The sequence below is a fragment of the Oncorhynchus kisutch genome, linkage group LG1 (genome assembly GCF_002021735.2).
Source record: "Oncorhynchus kisutch isolate 150728-3 linkage group LG1, Okis_V2, whole genome shotgun sequence".
Classification (NCBI taxonomy): Eukaryota; Metazoa; Chordata; class Actinopteri; order Salmoniformes; family Salmonidae; genus Oncorhynchus; species Oncorhynchus kisutch.
The window spans coordinates 3,690,741-3,708,743 of NC_034174.2; the positions used below are offsets into that span (position 1 = coordinate 3,690,741).

At 44.4% G+C, this 18,003-nt stretch overlaps 1 protein-coding gene across 2 annotated transcripts in view; it reads right to left on the bottom strand.

Annotated features, from left to right (window-relative positions):
* LOC109886344 (transcription cofactor vestigial-like protein 4) overlaps nucleotides 1-12,733 on the bottom strand; it is a 91,921-nt gene extending 79,188 nt beyond the window's left edge. Inside the window, exons 1-2 of one of the 2 annotated variants that reach the window (XM_031792369.1) lie at nucleotides 12,491-12,733; nucleotides 11,407-11,483 (exon numbers count right to left, since the gene is read on the bottom strand). In XM_031792369.1, coding sequence (XP_031648229.1) covers nucleotides 11,407-11,470 — 64 coding nt within the window. In that variant the 5' untranslated portion in view covers nucleotides 11,471-11,483; nucleotides 12,491-12,733. Of the gene's footprint in view, nucleotides 1-11,400; nucleotides 11,484-12,490 lie in introns of both variants that reach the window. The other variant, XM_031791927.1, reaches the window with a different exon arrangement.
* Between the last annotated feature and the right edge of the window lie 5,270 nt (nucleotides 12,734-18,003).

Consider the following 18,003-nt stretch of genomic DNA (forward strand, 5'->3'; position numbering starts at 1 on the left):
ACAGGGTAGCAATGTAGCAGTGTAGCGGTATAGCATAGTGTAGCAGTATAGCATAGTGTAGCAGTATAACAGTATAGCATAGTGTAGCAGTATAGCATAGTGTAGCAGTATAGCATAGTGTAGCAGTATAGCATAGTGTAGCAGTATAACATAGTATAGCAGTATAACAGTATAGCATAGTATAGCAGTAGCATAGTATAGCAGTATATCAGTATAACAGTATAGCATAGTGTAGCAGTATAGCATAGTGTAGCAGTATAGCATAGTGTAGCAGTATAGCATAGTATAGCAGTATAACAGTATAGCATAGTGTAGCAGTATAGCAATATAGCATAGTGTAGCAGTATAGCTGTATAGCATAGTGTAGCAGTATTGCAGTATAGCATAGTGTAGCAGTATAGCATAGTGTAGCAGTATAGCATAGTGTAGCAGTATAGCATAGTGTAGCAGTATAGCAGTATAGTGTAGTGTAGCAGTATAGCAGTATAGCATAGTGTATCAGTATAGTGTAGTGTAGCAGTATAGCATAGCATAGTGTAGCAGTATAGCATAGTGTAGGAGTATAGCAGTGTAGCAGTATAACAGTATAGCATAGTATAGCAGTAGCATAGTGTAGCAGTATAGCATAGTGTAGCAGTATAGCATAGTGTAGCAGTATAGCATATTGTAGCAGTATAGCATAGTGTAGTAGTATAGCATAGTGTAGCAGTGTAGCAGTATAGCATAGTGTAGCAGCATTGCATAGTGTAGCAGTATAGCAGTATAGCATAGTGTAGCAGTATAGCATAGTGTAGCAGTATAGCATAGTGTAGCAGTATAGCAGTATAGCATAGTGTAGCAGTATAGTGTAGTGTAGCAGTATAGCAGTATAGCATAGTGTATCAGTATAGCATAGTGTAGCAGTATAGCATAGTGTAGCAGTATAGCATAGTATAGCAGTATAGCATAGTGTAGCAGTATAGTGTAGTGTAGCAGTATAGCAATATAGCATAGTGTAGCTGTATAGCATAGTGTAGCAGTATTGCAGTATAGCATAGTGTAGCAGTATAGCATAGTGTAGCAGTATAGCATAGTGTAGCAGTATAGCATAGTGTAGCAGTATAGCAGTATAGTGTAGTGTAGCAGTATAGCAGTATAGCATAGTGTATCAGTATAGTGTAGTGTAGCAGTATAGCATAGCATAGTGTAGCAGTATAGCATAGTGTAGGAGTATAGCAGTGTAGCAGTATAACAGTATAGCATAGTATAGCAGTAGCATAGTGTAGCAGTATAGCATAGTGTAGCAGTATAGCATAGTGTAGCAGTATAGCATATTGTAGCAGTATAGCATAGTGTAGTAGTATAGCAGTGTAGCAGTGTAGCAGTATAGCATAGTGTAGCAGCATTGCATAGTGTAGCAGTATAGCAGTATAGCATAGTGTAGCAGTATAGCATAGTGTAGCAGTATAGCATAGTGTAGCAGTATAGCATAGTGTAGCAGTATAGCATAGTGTATCAGTATAGCATAGTGTAGCAGTATAGCATAGTGTAGCAGTATAGCATAGTATAGCAGTATAGCATAGTGTAGCAGTATAGTGTAGTGTAGCAGTATAGCAATATAGCATAGTGTAGCAGTATAGCTGTATAGCATAGTGTAGCAGTATTGCAGTATAGCATAGTGTAGCAGTATAACATAGTGTAGCAGTATAGCATAGTGTAGCAGTATAGCAGTATAGTGTAGTGTAGCAGTATAGCAGTAGCATAGTGTAGCAGTATAGCATAGTGTAGCAGTATAGCATAGTGTAACAGTATAGCATAGTGTAGCAGTATAGCATAGTGTAGTAGTATAGCATAGTGTAGCAGTGTAGCAGTATTGCATAGTGTAGCAGCATTGCATAGTGTAGCAGTATAGCAGTATAGCATAGTGTAGCAGTATAGCATAGTGTAGCAGTATAGCATAGTGTAGCAGTATAGCATAGTGTAGCAGTATAGCAGTATAGCATAGTGTAGCAGTATAGTGTAGTGTAGCAGTATAGCAGTATAGCATAGTGTATCAGTATAGCATAGTGTAGCAGTATAGCATAGTGTAGCAGTATAGCATAGTATAGCAGTATAGCATAGTGTAGCAGTGTAGTGTAGCAGTATAGCAATATAGCATAGTGTAGCAGTATAGCTGTATAGCATAGTGTAGCAGTATTGCAGTATAGCAGTATAGTGTAGTGTAGCAGTATAGCAGTATAGCATAGTGTATCAGTATAGTGTAGTGTAGCAGTATAGCATAGCATAGTGTAGCAGTATAGCATAGTGTAGCAGTATAGCAGTGTAGCAGTATAACAGTATAGCATAGTATAGCAGTAGCATAGTGTAGCAGTATAGCATAGTGTAGCAGTATAGCATAGTGTAGCAGTATAGCATAGTGTAGCAGTATAGCATATTGTAGCAGTATAGCATAGTGTAGTAGTATAGCATAGTGTAGCAGTGTAGCAGTATAGCATAGTGTAGCAGCATAGCATAGTGTAGCAGTATAGCAGTATAGCATAGTGTAGCAGTATAGCATAGTGTAGCAGTATAGCATAGTGTAGCAGTATAGCATAGTGTAGCAGTATAGCATAGTGTAGTGTAGCAGTATAGCAGTATAGCATAGTGTATCAGTATAGCATAGTGTATCAGTATAGCATAGTGTAGCAGTATAGCATAGTGTAGCAGTATAGCATAGTGTAGCAGTATAGCATAGTGTAGCAGTATAGAACAGTACAGCACTTGTTTAGTTGTTCAGCGTAGTATAGTGTAATGTAGCTCAGCCAGGGAGACTCTCCCTCTCAAATGTTGCTGCAAGCCAGAACATTCCAAGTGTCATAAATGCAAACAAGTGGGAGGATCTTCAGGTGTCTTCCTTGGTTGTTGGGCCGTGGGGCCGAGTCTATTGTGGAACAGGTTGTCTGTATTGTGTTGGGACAGAGAGGCTACACACAACATCAACAGCAAGTGACAACAGCCCTGGGAAAAAAATAAAACCCCAGCAGGGGCCATGAGAAGACCAGTGGTGCCCTCACCACCACCAATACAGGGGCCATGAGAAGACCAGTGGTGCCCTCACCACCACCAATACAGGGGCCATGAGAAGACCAGTGGTGCCCTCACCACCACCAATACAGGGGCCATGAGAAGACCAGTGGTGCCCTCACCACCATCAATACAGGGGCCATGAGAAGACCAGTGGTGCCCTCACCACCACCAATACAGGGGCCATGAGAAGACCAGTGGTGCCCTCACCACCACCAATACAGGGGCCATGAGAAGACCAGTGGTGCCCTCACCACCACCAATACAGGGGCCATGAGAAGACCAGTGGTGCCCTCACCACCACCAATACAGGGGCCATGAGAAGACCAGTGGTGCCCTCACCACCATCAATACAGGGGCCATGAGAAGACCAGTGGTGCCCTCACCACCACCAATACAGGGGCCATGAGAAGACCAGTGGTGCCCTCACCACCACCAATACAGGGGCCATGAGAAGACCAGTGGTGCCCTCACCACCACCAATACAGGGGACATGAGAAGACCAGTGGTGCCCTCACCACCACCAATACAGGGGCCATGAGAAGACCAGTGGTGCCCTCACCACCACCAATACAGGGGCCATGAGAAGACCAGTGGTGCCCTCACCACCAACAATACAGGGGCCATGAGAAGACCAGTGGTGCCCTCACCACCAACAATACAGGGGCCATGAGAAGACCAGTGGTGCCCTCACCACCATCAATACAGGGGACATGAGAAGACCAGTGGTACCCTCACCACCAACAATACAGGGGACATGAGAAGACCAGAGGTGCCCTCACCACCAACAATACAGGGGCCATGAGAAGACCAGAGGTGCCCTCACCACCAACAATACAGGGGCCATGAGAAGACCAGTGGTGCCCTCACCACCAACAATACAGGGGACATGAGAAGACCAGAGTGGTGCCCTCACCACCACCAATACAGGAGACATGAGAAGACCAGAGTGGTGCCCTCACCACCAACAATACAGGGGACATGAGAAGACCAGAGTGGTTCCTTCACCACCATCAATACAGGAGACATGAGAAGACCAGCAGAACCTCTCTCCAAACAAGGTGTACGAACCCGAGGAGACAACTGAAATAAGTAGGAGACATTCAGCAACTCTTGGGAGGACCATGAAATCAAGTAAAAAGCGTATTTATTGTTTAAAATTTAAAACCAACACCTTAAAGCCTTTTTGTCCTTTATTTTGTATTTATTTTGGAAGGCCAGAATAGTGGCTCACCGATACACTACCATGCTCAGTTGACATGTTAGAGAGAACAGCATGGTAAGGCAGAGAGAACAGCATGGTAAGGCAGAGAGAACAGCATGGTAAGGCAGAGAGAACAGCATGGTAAGGCAGAGAGAACAGCATGGTAAGGCAGAGAGAACAGCATGGTAAGGCAGAGAGAACAGCATGGTAAGGCAGAGAGAACAGCATGGTAGCAGCGAACAGCATGGTAAGGCAGAGAGAACAGCATGGTAAGGCAGAGAGAACAGCATGGTAGCAGCGAACAGCATGGTAAGGCAGAGAGAACAGCATGGTAAGGCAGAGAGAACAGCATGGTAAGGCAGAGAGAACAGCATGGTAAGGCAGAGAGAACAGCATGGTAAGGCAGAGAGAACAGCATGGTAAGGCAGAGAGAACAGCATGGTAAGGCAGAGAGAACAGCATGGTAAGGCAGAGAGAACAGCATGGTAAGGCAGAGAGAACAGCATGGTAGCAGCGAACAGCATGGTAAGGCAGAGAGAACAGCATGGTAAGGCAGAGAGAACAGCATGGTAAAGCAGAGAGAACAGCATGGTAAGGCAGAGAGAACAGCATGGTAAGGCAGAGAACAGCATGGTAAGGCAGAGAGAACAGCATGGTAAGGCAGAGAACAGCATGGTAAGGCAGAGAGAACAGCATGGTAAAGCAGAGAACAGCATGGTAAGGCAGAGGGAACAGCATGGTAAGGCAGAGAACAGCATGGTAAGGCAGAGAGAACAGCATGGTAAAGCAGAGAACAGCATGGTAAGGCAGAGGGAACAGCATGGTAAGGCAGAGAGAACAGCATGGTAAGGCAGAGAGAACAGCATGGTAGCAGAGAACAGCATGGTAAGGCAGAGAACAGCATGGTAAGGCAGAGAACAGCATGGTAAAGCAGAGAGAACAGCATGGTAAGGCAGAGAGAACAGCATGGTAAGGCAGAGAGAACAGCATGGTAAGGCAGAGGGAACAGCATGGTAAGGCGGAGAACAGCATGGTAGCAGAGAACAGCATGGTAAGGCAGAGAGAACAGCATGGTAAGGCAGAGAACAGCATGGTAAAGCAGAGAGAACAGCATGGTAAAGAAGCAAAGAGAGAACAGCATGGTAAGGCAGAGAGAACAGCATGGTAAGGCAGAGAGAACAGCATGGTAAGGCAGAGAGAACAGCATGGTAAAGCAGAGGGAACAGCATGGTAAGGCAGAGAACAGCATGGTAAGGGCGGAGAGAACAGCATGGTAAAGCAGAGAACCGCATGGTAAGGCAGAGAACCGCATGGTAAGGCAGAGAACCGCATGGTAAGGCAGAGAACCGCATGGTAAGGCAGAGAACCGCATGGTAAGGCAGAGAACAGCATGGTAAAGCAGAGAGAACAGCATGGTAAAGCAGAGAACAGCATGGTAAGGCAGAGAACAGCATGGTAAGGCAGAGAACAGCATGGTAAAGCAGAGAGAACAGCATGGTAAGGCAGAGAGAACAGCATGGTAAGGCAGAGAACAGCATGGTAAAGCAGAGAACAGCATGGTAAAGCAGAGAACAGCATGGTAAAGCAGAGAACAGCATGGTAAAGCAGAGAGAACAGCATGGTAAGGCAGAGAGAACAGCATGGTAAAGCAGAGAACAGCATGGTAAAGCAGAGAACAGCATGGTAAAGCAGAGAAAAGCATGGTAAAGCAGAGAACAGCATGGTAAAGCAGAGAACAGCATGGTAAGGCAGAGAACAGCATGGTAAGGCAGAGAGAACAGCATGGTAAGGCAGAGAGAACAGCATGGTAAGGCAGAGGGAACAGCATGGTAAGGCAGAGAGAACAGCATGGTAAGGCAGAGGGAACAGCATGGTAAGGCAGAGAACAGCATGGTAAAGCAGAGAACAGCATGGTAAGGCAGAGAGAACAGCATGGTAAAGCAGAGAGAACAGCATGGTAAGGCAGAGAGAACAGCATGGTAAAGCAGAGAGAACAGCATGGTAAGGCAGAGAACAGCATGGTAAGGCAGAGAGAACAGCATGGTAAAGCAGAGAACAGCATGGTAAAGCAGAGAACAGCATGGTAAAGCAGAGAACAGCATGGTAAAGCAGAGAACAGCATGGTAAAGCAGAGAACAGCATGGTAAAGCAGAGAACAGCATGGTAAGGCAGAGAACAGCATGGTAAGGCAGAGAACAGCATGGTAAAGCAGAGGGAACAGCATGGTAAGGCAGAGAGAACAGCATGGTAAAGCAGAGAGAACAGCATGGTAAAGCAGAGAGAACAGCATGGTAAAGCAGAGAGAACAGCATGGTAAAGCAGAGAACAGCATGGTAAAGCAGAGAGAACAGCATGGTAAAGCAGAGAACCGCATGGTAAGGCAGAGAACAGCATGGTAAGGCAGAGAACCGCATGGTAAGGCAGAGAACCGCATGGTAAGGCAGAGAGAACAGCATGGTAAGGCAGAGAGAACAGCATGGTAAGGCAGAGAGAACAGCATGGTAAGGCAGAGAGAACAGCATGGTAAGGCAGAGAGAACAGCATGGTAAGGCAGAGAGAACAGCATGGTAAGGCAGAGAACAGCATGGTAAGGCAGAGAACAGCATGGTAAAGCAGAGAGAACAGCATGGTAAGGCAGAGAGAACAGCATGGTAAAGCAGAGAGAACAGCATGGTAAAGCAGAGAGAACAGCATGGTAAGGCAGAGGGAACAGCATGGTAAGGCAGAGGGAACAGCATGGTAAGGCAGAGAGAACAGCATGGTAAGGCAGAGAGAACAGCATGGTAAGGCAGAGAGAACAGCATGGTAGCAGCGAACAGAATGGTAAGGCAGACAGGACAGCATGGTAAGGCAGAGAACAGCATGGTAGCAGCGAACAGCATGGTAAGGCAGACAGGACAGCATGGTAAAGCAGAGAACAGCATGGTAAGGCAGAGAGAACAGCATGGTAAAGCAGAGAGAACAGCATGGTAAAGCAGAGAACAGCATGGTAAAGCAGAGAACAGCATGGTAAAGCAGAGAACCGCATGGTAAGGCAGAGAGAACAGCATGGTAAGGCAGAGAACCGCATGGTAAGGCAGAGAGAACAGCATGGTAAGGCAGAGAGAACAGCATGGTAAGGCAGAGAGAACAGCATGGTAAGGCAGAGAGAACAGCATGGTAAGGCAGAGAGAACAGCATGGTAAGGCAGAGAACAGCATGGTAAAGCAGAGAGAACAGCATGGTAAGGCAGAGAGAACAGCATGGTAAAGCAGAGAGAACAGCATGGTAAAGCAGAGAGAACAGCATGGTAAGGCAGAGAGAACAGCATGGTAAGGCAGAGGGAACAGCATGGTAAGGCAGAGGGAACAGCATGGTAAGGCAGAGAGAACAGCATGGTAAGGCAGAGAGAACAGCATGGTAAGGCAGAGAGAACAGCATGGTAGCAGCGAACAGAATGGTAAGGCAGACAGGACAGCATGGTAAGGCAGAGAACAGCATGGTAGCAGCGAACAGCATGGTAAGGCAGACAGGACAGCATGGTAAAGCAGAGAACAGCATGGTAAGGCAGAGAGAACATCATGGTAAGGCAGAGAGAACAGCATGGTAAAGCAGAGAACAGCATGGTAAAGCAGAGAACAGCATGGTAAGGCAGAGAGAACAGCATGGTAAGGCAGAGAGAACAGCATGGTAAAGCAGAGGGAACACCCAGTCTAATTCATTATAATCTATAGCACCAGTAGCAGTAGTGCTGACCTAGGATCAGGTCCCACCCTGTCTTATTCATTGTGAACTAAAAGGCAAAACTGGTCCGAGATCAGCACTCCTACTCCAATACTCTTTGTGAATAGCCTTCCATAGACTCCAATCTCTCCACACAGAACAACTAGCAAGAGAACACTGCACACTGCCTACAACATGAGGTGGAAACTGAGCTGTATTTCCTAATCTCCTGCCCAATGTATGGCCCTAATTAGACAGACATATTTCCTTCAGATTACACAAGATATCTAAAACGGTGAATTATTTGTGTAATAATTATAGTTTGATAAACTCCCATAGCTATTGGGTGAAATACCACAGTGTGACATCACAGCAGCAAGATGGGTGGCCTGTTGCCACAACAAAAAGCACAACCAGTGAAGAACACACACAACCCATATTTATGTTTATTTATTTTCCCTTTTGAACTTTAACTATTTGCACATCGTTACAATAATGTACATATAAGACATTTGAAATGTCTTTATTCTTTTGGAACTTTTGTGAGTGTAATGTTTACTGTTAAGACAATATTTACTGTATTATCTAGTTCACTTGCTTTGGCAATGTTAAAATATGTTTCCCATGCCAATAAAGCCCTTAAAAACACAGACCAACTCCCCTACAGAGGTTAATCAAATTAAATCGAAAAGAGACAACTCTTCTCTCAGCAGCTAAATTATAACACTTTGAAAAGAAAGAACAGCATATTTTCCCTGCTGGGATTGTGTTGAGCTACAGCCCGTCTCTACTCCTCACTCATTCTAGCCAGACTGCCCGTCTCTACTCCTCACTCAGTCTAGCCAGACTGCCCGTCTCTACTCCTCACTCAGTCTAGCCAGACTGCCCGTCTCTACTCCTCACTCAGTCTAGCCAGACTGCCCGTCTCTACTCCTCACTCAGTCTAGCCAGACTGCCCGTCTCTACTCCTCACTCAGTCTAGCCAGACTGCCCGTCTCTACTCCTCACTCAGTCTAGCCAGACTGCCCGTCTCTACTCCTCACTCAGTCTAGCCAGACAGCCCGTCTCTACTCCTCACTCAGTCTAGCCAGACAGCCCGTCTCTACTGCTCACTCAGTCTAGCCAGACTGCCCGTCTCTACTGCTCACTCAGTCTAGCCAGACTGCCCGTCTCTACTCCTCACTCAGTCTAGCCAGACTGCCCGTCTCTACTCCTCACTCAGTCTAGCCAGACTGCCCGTCTCTACTCCTCACTCAGTCTAGCCAGACTGCCCGTCTCTACTCCTCACTCATTCTAGCCAGACTGCCCGTCTCTACTCCTCACTCAGTCTAGCCAGACTGCCCGTCTCTACTCCTCACTCAGTCTAGCCAGACTGCCCGTCTCTACTCCTCACTCAGTCTAGCCAGACTGCCCGTCAACTCAGTCTAGCCAGACTGCATGCCCGTACTCTTAACTCAGTCTAGCCAGACTGCATGCCCGTACTCTCAACTCAGTCTAGCCAGACTGCATGCCCGTACTCTCAACTCAGTCTAGCCAGACTGCATGCCCGTACTCTCAACTCAGTCTAGCCAGACTGCATGCCCGTACTCTCAACTCAGTCTAGCCAGACTGCATGCCCGTACTCTCAACTCAGTCTAGCCAGACTACATGCCCGTACTCTCAACTCAGTCTAGCCAGACTACATGCCCGTACTCTCAACTCAGTCTAGCCAGACTACATGCCCGTACTCTCAACTCAGTCTAGCCAGACTACATGCCCGTACTCTCAACTCAGTCTAGCCAGACTACATGCCCGTACTCTCAACTCAGTCTAGCCAGACTACATGCCCGTACTCTCAACTCAGTCTAGCCAGACTACATGCCCGTACTCTCAACTCAGTCTAGCCAGACTACATGCCCGTACTCTCAACTCAGTCTAGCCAGACTACATGCCCGTACTCTCAACTCAGTCTAGCCAGACTACATGCCCGTACTCTCAACTCAGTCTAGCCAGACTACATGCCCGTACTCTCAACTCAGTCTAGCCAGACTACATGCCCGTACTCTCAACTCAGTCTAGCCAGACTACATGCCCGTACTCTCAACTCAGTCTAGCCAGACTGCCCGTCAACTCAGTCTAGCCAGACTACATGCCCGTACTCTCAACTCAGTCTAGCCAGACTACATGCCCGTACTCTCAACTCAGTCTAGCCAGACTACATGCCCGTACTCTCAACTCAGTCTAGCCAGACTGCCCGTCAACTCAGTCTAGCCAGACTGCATGCCCGTACTCTTAACTCAGTCTAGCCAGACTGCATGCCCGTACTCTCAACTCAGTCTAGCCAGACTGCATGCCCGTACTCTCAACTCAGTCTAGCCAGACTGCATGCCCGTACTCTCAACTCAGTCTAGCCAGACTACATGCCCGTACTCTCAACTCAGTCTAGCCAGACTACATGCCCGTACTCTCAACTCAGTCTAGCCAGACTACATGCCCGTACTCTCAACTCAGTCTAGCCAGACTACATGCCCGTACTCTCAACTCAGTCTAGCCAGACTACATGCCCGTACTCTCAACTCAGTCTAGCCAGACTACATGCCCGTACTCTCAACTCAGTCTAGCCAGACTACATGCCCGTACTCTCAACTCAGTCTAGCCAGACTACATGCCCGTACTCTCAACTCAGTCTAGCCAGACTACATGCCCGTACTCTCAACTCAGTCTAGCCAGACTACATGCCCGTACTCTCAACTCAGTCTAGCCAGACTACATGCCGCTGAGAAGGATTTCCTCCTGCTTAATATTACAAGGGATTTTCAACCAGACAGAATTAAAGCTTGATTATGTGTTGAGACAGCCATGAGGAGTGACTGTAGGCCCAAGGGATAGGGTTGAAGGGAAGGGATAAGGCCAGGGTATGGCAGGATAAGGGTAGGGGTAAAGCCAGGGTATGGATAAGGCCAGGGTTGGGCAAGGGTAGGAGAAGTGTATGGCTAGGGTAGGGCCAAGGTAGGCTAGGGGTAACGGGTAGGGCCGGGACAATACCAGAATTGCGAAATTCATTAGTATCGGCCAAGGAAACCAAAACATGAAGCGGATTTCACTTCTTTAGGAAAACAGCCCATATGTTGTCATCAAGAGAATCACATTTATGTATTTTCCAAGCAAGGGCCAGGGCGTCAGGGCCAGGGCGTCAGGGCCAGGGCGTCAGGGCCAGGGCGTCAGGGCCAGGGCGTCAGGGCCAGGGAGTCAGGGCCAGGGAGTCAGGGCCAGGGAGTCAGGGCCAGGGAGTCAGGGCCAGGGAGTCAGGGCCAGGGAGTCAGGGCCAGGGAGTCAGGGCCAGGGAGTCAGGGCCAGGGAGTCAGGGCCAGGGAGTCAGGGCCAGGGAGTCAGGGCCAGGGAGTCAGGGCCAGGGAGTCAGGGCCAGGGAGTCAGGGCCAGGGAGTCAGGGCCAGGGAGTCAGGCTAACTTACGCTTACGTTTCTCATCATCCGCATACACTAACGACGCAGCTCTTGACAGAACATCCAAGGGCCTTTCCATTCTTCACAACAACCTGAAGAAGAAAGATCAGATTGATTTAGAATGCAGCAATTTTCTATCTATATTAAGGACCATAAAGAAATCTGACTGCATGCTTATTCCATTTTTGAGCTCTACCCTTAGACTTGGCAGTGACGTAGTGTCCCCCGTAAGTGACAGAACACTGAGCCAATCCCGGCACAACTTAAGAACATTGCCAATCCCTAAGCTCTGTATTTTCTACTGGCTGCCCCACCACCACAAAAGGCACTGAGCTCAGCTGAAACACTTGCATTTTGGAGATGCCTTTACTCATGAAAGGAAAATAGACCATGTTTGCATGTGGCTTTATTATTAACGCAATTATTATTATTTATTTTTTTCTACATTGTTTGCAAACTGATGTGTAACACGTATTAATGCAAAAATAACATGCAAAACAGGCAACACACAAAAAAAAAGAAAAAGATTAACAAAAGTGGGGCTCTATCTTCCCTGAATGAGGGGTCACTACTGAGTAGGACTAAAGGTAAGCCCGGTTTCAGAATTGACATTTTTTACTAGAATCGACTGATGGTGAGACAATGTTGTTGCTATCGAAACTGAACTCGGACCAGGTCAGAGAACGAAGCTCCTCAACTACCCGGGAAGACCACAGTAGACGCTAAAGGAAGTTCAAGTCTATCATAGGAATGGAGTAGTTTCCATGGAACTAATAATGAACACAGGAGGGAAGATTTGAGATATTTGTGGCAATACTTTATAGGCTACATAAAGCGTTAGACTTATTTTTGCAGTTTCTTTAACTTATATTTAGTTATACAAACAAGTAATGGTACTGTGTATTCGCCCATATCAGGAAATCATTAGTCACTATTCATTTAACGTCGGAAAACGTTTGTTTTACAACTGAAAGTAGATCGGGGCAACGTAATCCAAATCCCAACAACTGCTACGCAACACAAGAATGCATGCAATGTTGCGACAATGTTTCCCCGTCACAACGAGTAGGATCGTAGCCAGTCTCTACAGGATACATACCACCTTCCTTACTGCGCCACTTTGGAAATCTTCGCCAATTATATTCGCGCCGATAACAATTCTGAAGAACAATCCTGGTGCAATTTCAACCCACAGGAAGCGAAACGACTGAATTGTTTCGTGTTCGATGCCAGTGAGAAACAATGCCTTGGTAATGGTTGAACACACTTGGGAAGTTCGTTGTTAAACGGAGGGTGAAGAACGATAGAATTGTCTTCCTAGCAGGTGGTGAAAGTGGAGACTTCTCATTGGTCGAGCGCCACGAAATGATATCAGCATAAATGATGAGCGCTACATTGCATCACATCCTCTGCAGGTAGAGTGAAGTCAGAGAAAAGTGGGACGTCATATACAGTTTAATCCTGTTGCGCCGACAGGTGAACACTATTGGGAGTTTGAGCGGTAAGGATATGCAACTGAATGTAGACGAAAGTCTAGCACTTCATTACAGGAGTGAAGTCAGAGATGGGGCAACAGCCGAAAGTCGGACACTCATGTCGTTTTTCCGAAATGAAAAGGCTCAGATCGGAATTATGGTTTCAAAAAACAAATAAAACAACACCTCACGGCACAGCGCCTCTCCCCCATGTGACCTACTGGTTATATGTATGTACTGACACGTGTAACTGATAGATGCACACACATACACACATTACATGTTACTGTTTTTAAACGTGTGCAAATTGTGAAGTATTTAGTCTGTAATGTATTTTTTCATGATGTGTCAGACCCCCAGTAAGACAAGCTGTCTCCATTGTCGTCGGCTAACAGGGACCCTAATGAATCTAATCGACCGTTAACATGGTGGTGTTGCCATTGTTTTAAATATATATATTTTATTTTATAACATGGAAATAAACACATGTCCAACCCTCATATCACACTCACAAACTGAAATATATGTTTGTGTTTACAATCAGTTAGTGAGAGAGAGCCTCAAATATCACATGCATTTCTCTATAGCCTGCTACACTGAACAAATGCATACATGCAACATTCAAGTTGAGGAGACTAAATTACGTGGTGTTACCTTAGATTGTAAACTGTCATGGTCAGAACATATATAGAAACAAATATAAACACAACATGCAACAATTTCAAACATGTTACTGACTTACAGTTCATGTAAGGGAATCAGTCAATTAAAATAAATTCATTAGGACCTAATTTAGGGTTTGCATATTACTGGGAATACAGCTATGCATCTGTTGCTGGATATTGGCGGGAACTGGAATGCGCTGTCTGTGTCTGTGTGTCTGTGGTATACGTCGATTCAAAGCATCCCAAACATGCTCAATGGGTGACATGTCTGGTAAATATGCAGGCCATGGAAGAACTGGGACATTTTCAGCTTTCAGGAATTGTGTACAGGTCCTAGTGACATGGGGCCGTGCATTATCATGCTGAAACATGAGGTGATGGTGAGTGGATGAACGGCACGACAATGGGCCTCAAGATCTCATCACGGTATCTCTGTACATTAAAATTGCCATCGATAAAAGGCACATTGTGTTCGTTGTCCGTAACTTATGCCTGTCCATACCAATTGTATGTAAACAAATTTGCGCACAAAATTTAAGATAAATAATATTTTTTGTGTGTATGGAACATTTCTGGTGTCTTTTATTTCAGCTCATTAAACATGGGACCATCACTTTACATGTTGCATTTATAATTGTTGTTCAGTGTAGATGTGAATCGCGGGCAAAAGTTGTTTCCTGTTTGAGTCATGTCTTTGGTCACATTCACGTGAGTCAAACAAAAACACCTTAATGATTGGGGCGGCAGGGTAGCCTAGTGGTTAGAGCGTTGGACTAGTAACCGGAAGGTTGCAAGTTCAAACCCCCGAGCTGACAAGGTACAAATCTGTCGTTCTGCCCCTGAACAGGCAGTTAACCCACCGTTCCTAGGCCGTCATTGAAAATAAGAATTTGTTCTTAACTGACTTGCCTGGTAAAATAAAGGTAAAATAAAAAAAATAAAAAAATAAAAAATTGGTTCCAAAATTAGTGATGGGCATTCCCAGTCTGTTTGTTTTGCTCATTACGCTCTGTTCACGCAAAGGCTTACGAGTAAAACCCAAAAGGTAGGCTACCATTATGTCAGATCATGAAATGCTATATATATATATTCTGTATGAGGAATCTCACCCTGGGCTTGTTTTCATCATGTCCGAGGCATTTCTAGGTCATTTCTAGGTCAGTGAGATGTGTTTCACACATAATTGCCCAGGAGGAAGGCAGGTCTGGGCGTCGCACGCTGAATGATGCACCCTATGACAGCTTCCGGTGTATTGATTTAGGGGGTGAGATCTGAAAATAAATAATGTAGTCCTGCTTTGTGGCATTTCTTCAAGACTATATTATACTGATCACACTATAAGGCTCTATGCTCTACTGATCACACTATAAGGCTCTATGCTCTACTGATCACACTATAAGGCTCTATGTTCTACTGATCACACTATAAGGCTCTACTGATCACACTAAAAGGCTCTATGTTATACTGATCACACTGGCTATGTTTCTTCGACCTGTAATATAACTTTTTTACGTTTTTGTCCGAAGTAATGCTCAACCTGCACGAGCATTTGGATATGTGTACCTAACGTGCTAACAAATGTAGCTACTTGGGCATAAATAACGGACATTATCGAACAAACAAGCATTTATTGTGGAACTGCAATTCCTGGGAGTGCATTCTGATGAAGATCATCAAAGGTAAGGGAATATTTATAATGTGATTTCTGGTTTCTGTTGACTCCAACATGGCGGCTATATTTTATTGTTTTTCTGAGCGCCGTCTCAGATTATTGCATGGTTGACTTTTTCTGTAAAAATTTTTTAAATCTGACACAGCGGTTGCATTAAGGAGAGGTGTATCTATAATTATATCTATAATTCCATGTGTATATGATGGGTATTTCTGTTGAATCGATGTGGCTATGCAAAATCACTGGATGTTTCTGGAACTAGTGAGCGTAACGCGCCAATGTACACTCAGATTGTTTGATATAAATATGAACTTTATCAAACAAAACATACATGTATTGTGTAACATGAAGTCCTATGAGTGTCATCTGATGAAGATCATTAAAGGTTAGTGATTCATTTTATCTCTTTGTGCTTTTTGTGACTCCTCTCTTTGGCTGGAAAAATGGCTGAGTTTTTCTTTGGCTTGGTGGTGACCTAACATAATCGTTTGTGGTGATTTCGCTGTAAAGCCTATTTGAAATCGGACACTGTGGTGGCATTAACAACAAGATTACTTTTGAAACGGTATAAGATACATGTATGTTTGCGGAATTTTAATTATGAGATTTCTGTTGTTTTGAATTTGGCGCCCTGCACTTTCACTGGCTGTTGTCAAATCATCCCGTTAATGGGATTGCAGCCCTAAGAAGTTTTAAACTGATCACGCTATATAAGGCTCTACTGATCACACTCTACGTTTTTGAGGGTAGATATAAGTGTAGATATGAGTGTCCTTGTTCGATAGAGCCATTGTACGTCTTTTAGCAATGTTCCTGTTAGCGGATTCATTGCTAAATATACAAGCTGACTTATTTTTTCCCAGTGTCTGAAAGACTACATCTCATGTGAGGTGTTGCTTTGCGCTCTGGGCCACGTCCCTCCAAGGCAACACAATCCTTTGAGCAAAACTGAAAGAACTGACCAGACCACAATGACTTCAAGTGATTCCTCTCATCAACACCAATTTGACAATGGAGTTATTTTTTTTGATGTTCTGTTTAGCTACATGGTGACATTCAACCATAGATGCTTCAACCTGAATATAGCGAAGAGGATTCTAAACAAAGAGTTTGATTCAGCTAGAAGCTAAAGCTACAGCCGATGCCAGCATCAAGACACCATATGACACATTTATTTTATTTAACTAGACAAATAAGTTAAGAACAAATTCTCATTTACAATGACAGCCCTACCCAATTACAGTGTTACAGTGGGGGAAATCTAATTATTTTTCTGTTTGCTAACTTAGGTAGCTAGCTAGCTAAGTTAGTTGAACAGCTACAGGTAGCCATATCTACGACCAAAAATAGAAGCGGTTTTACAAATCAGTGATCTTTTGTATCTTGATTGTTAAACCTTTTCTCTTTTTAGTTGTAGATATGGCTACTAAAGTGCAAGCTACAATGCTAGGTTTACCAGCAAACATTAGCACATGCCCGGAGTTGGCTAGCTAGTTAGCCTGCCACCTGCTAACTTGTCATACACCACACCTCGCATTTGTAACTTGTTAGCAAACGTAAACATCAGCAACTGTAAATACTTTTACTAGCTAGCTAAGTAGGGTTGCCATTGGTTATGGTTATGACCGTGGATGCATTTTAATCTCACAAAATTATAGGCATAACGCAAGATAGGATTCAAAATAGATGTAAATAACAACTATTCGCTATCCAGCTAGCTCACCAACTTTACTCGCTAACAGTGAGGAGAAACAATAATAGAACAATTTACTGTTGTAAATCTGTCAAATTTATAAGTTGGTTTTACTATTTTTTTTAAATTGCCTAATAAGCAATGATCACACTATAAGGCCTGATAGACATGGCTGTAGTGAGATACTGTCTACCTACCTAAGTATATTTGTATGTTCTGGTCACTGTGCAAAGGTTGAAGGTTATGCCATATTTCTTTCTATTCGACAAGATATTGTTGTAAATGTAATCTCTGTCACTGTCACAGGAGGTTGGTGGCACCTTAATTGGGGAGGACGGGCTCGTGGTAATGGCCGGAGCGGAATCAGTAGAATGACATCGTTTACATCAAACACCTGGTTTTTCATGTCTGATGCCATTCCATTTGCTCCGTACTCGGGATGCAACCGGTCAGATGCAACCTGAACACGTACAGGCTGTGGTGACAAGATTTACACACAAAAAAATGCAAGGCGACACAGTCAGTTTTTTTTTTAAACATGATATTAGGATTTCTCCGAATATCACACACGGACATTTCCTATGGGCGGATATGGACTCATTCAATATCCTGAGATATATGACATCCTATATTCTCTCTTCCTGTTGACAAATACTGTGTATACACCACATATCTGTGTTTCAAGATCATAAGCTATATTGATTACAGATAATTAATTTGACAAATATTAGATCCATATTTTTATATTATGCACAATTCATTTTTAGGATTCCCTCAGGACATCATACATGGTAAGGCCGGATATTGACTCATTAGGTATCCTGAGATAGGCCTATGTGGACATCTTATTTTCTCTATACGATGACAAATACTGACAGAGGGCCTACAAAGTATATTTTTCTCAGCACATACAATGCATAGTGTCTTGACTGAGGTCCATTTCAGGATCTTGATATGGTTTTTTGATATGCTAAATAATGACAATTTCTAATGCTATTTGAGTGTTGAGGCCATGTCCAATATTTTTGACAAATATTAAATCCATATAATTATTTCATACACTAGCTATAACCGCAAGTTAAAACCACTGTAACTGGTAGTCCAGCA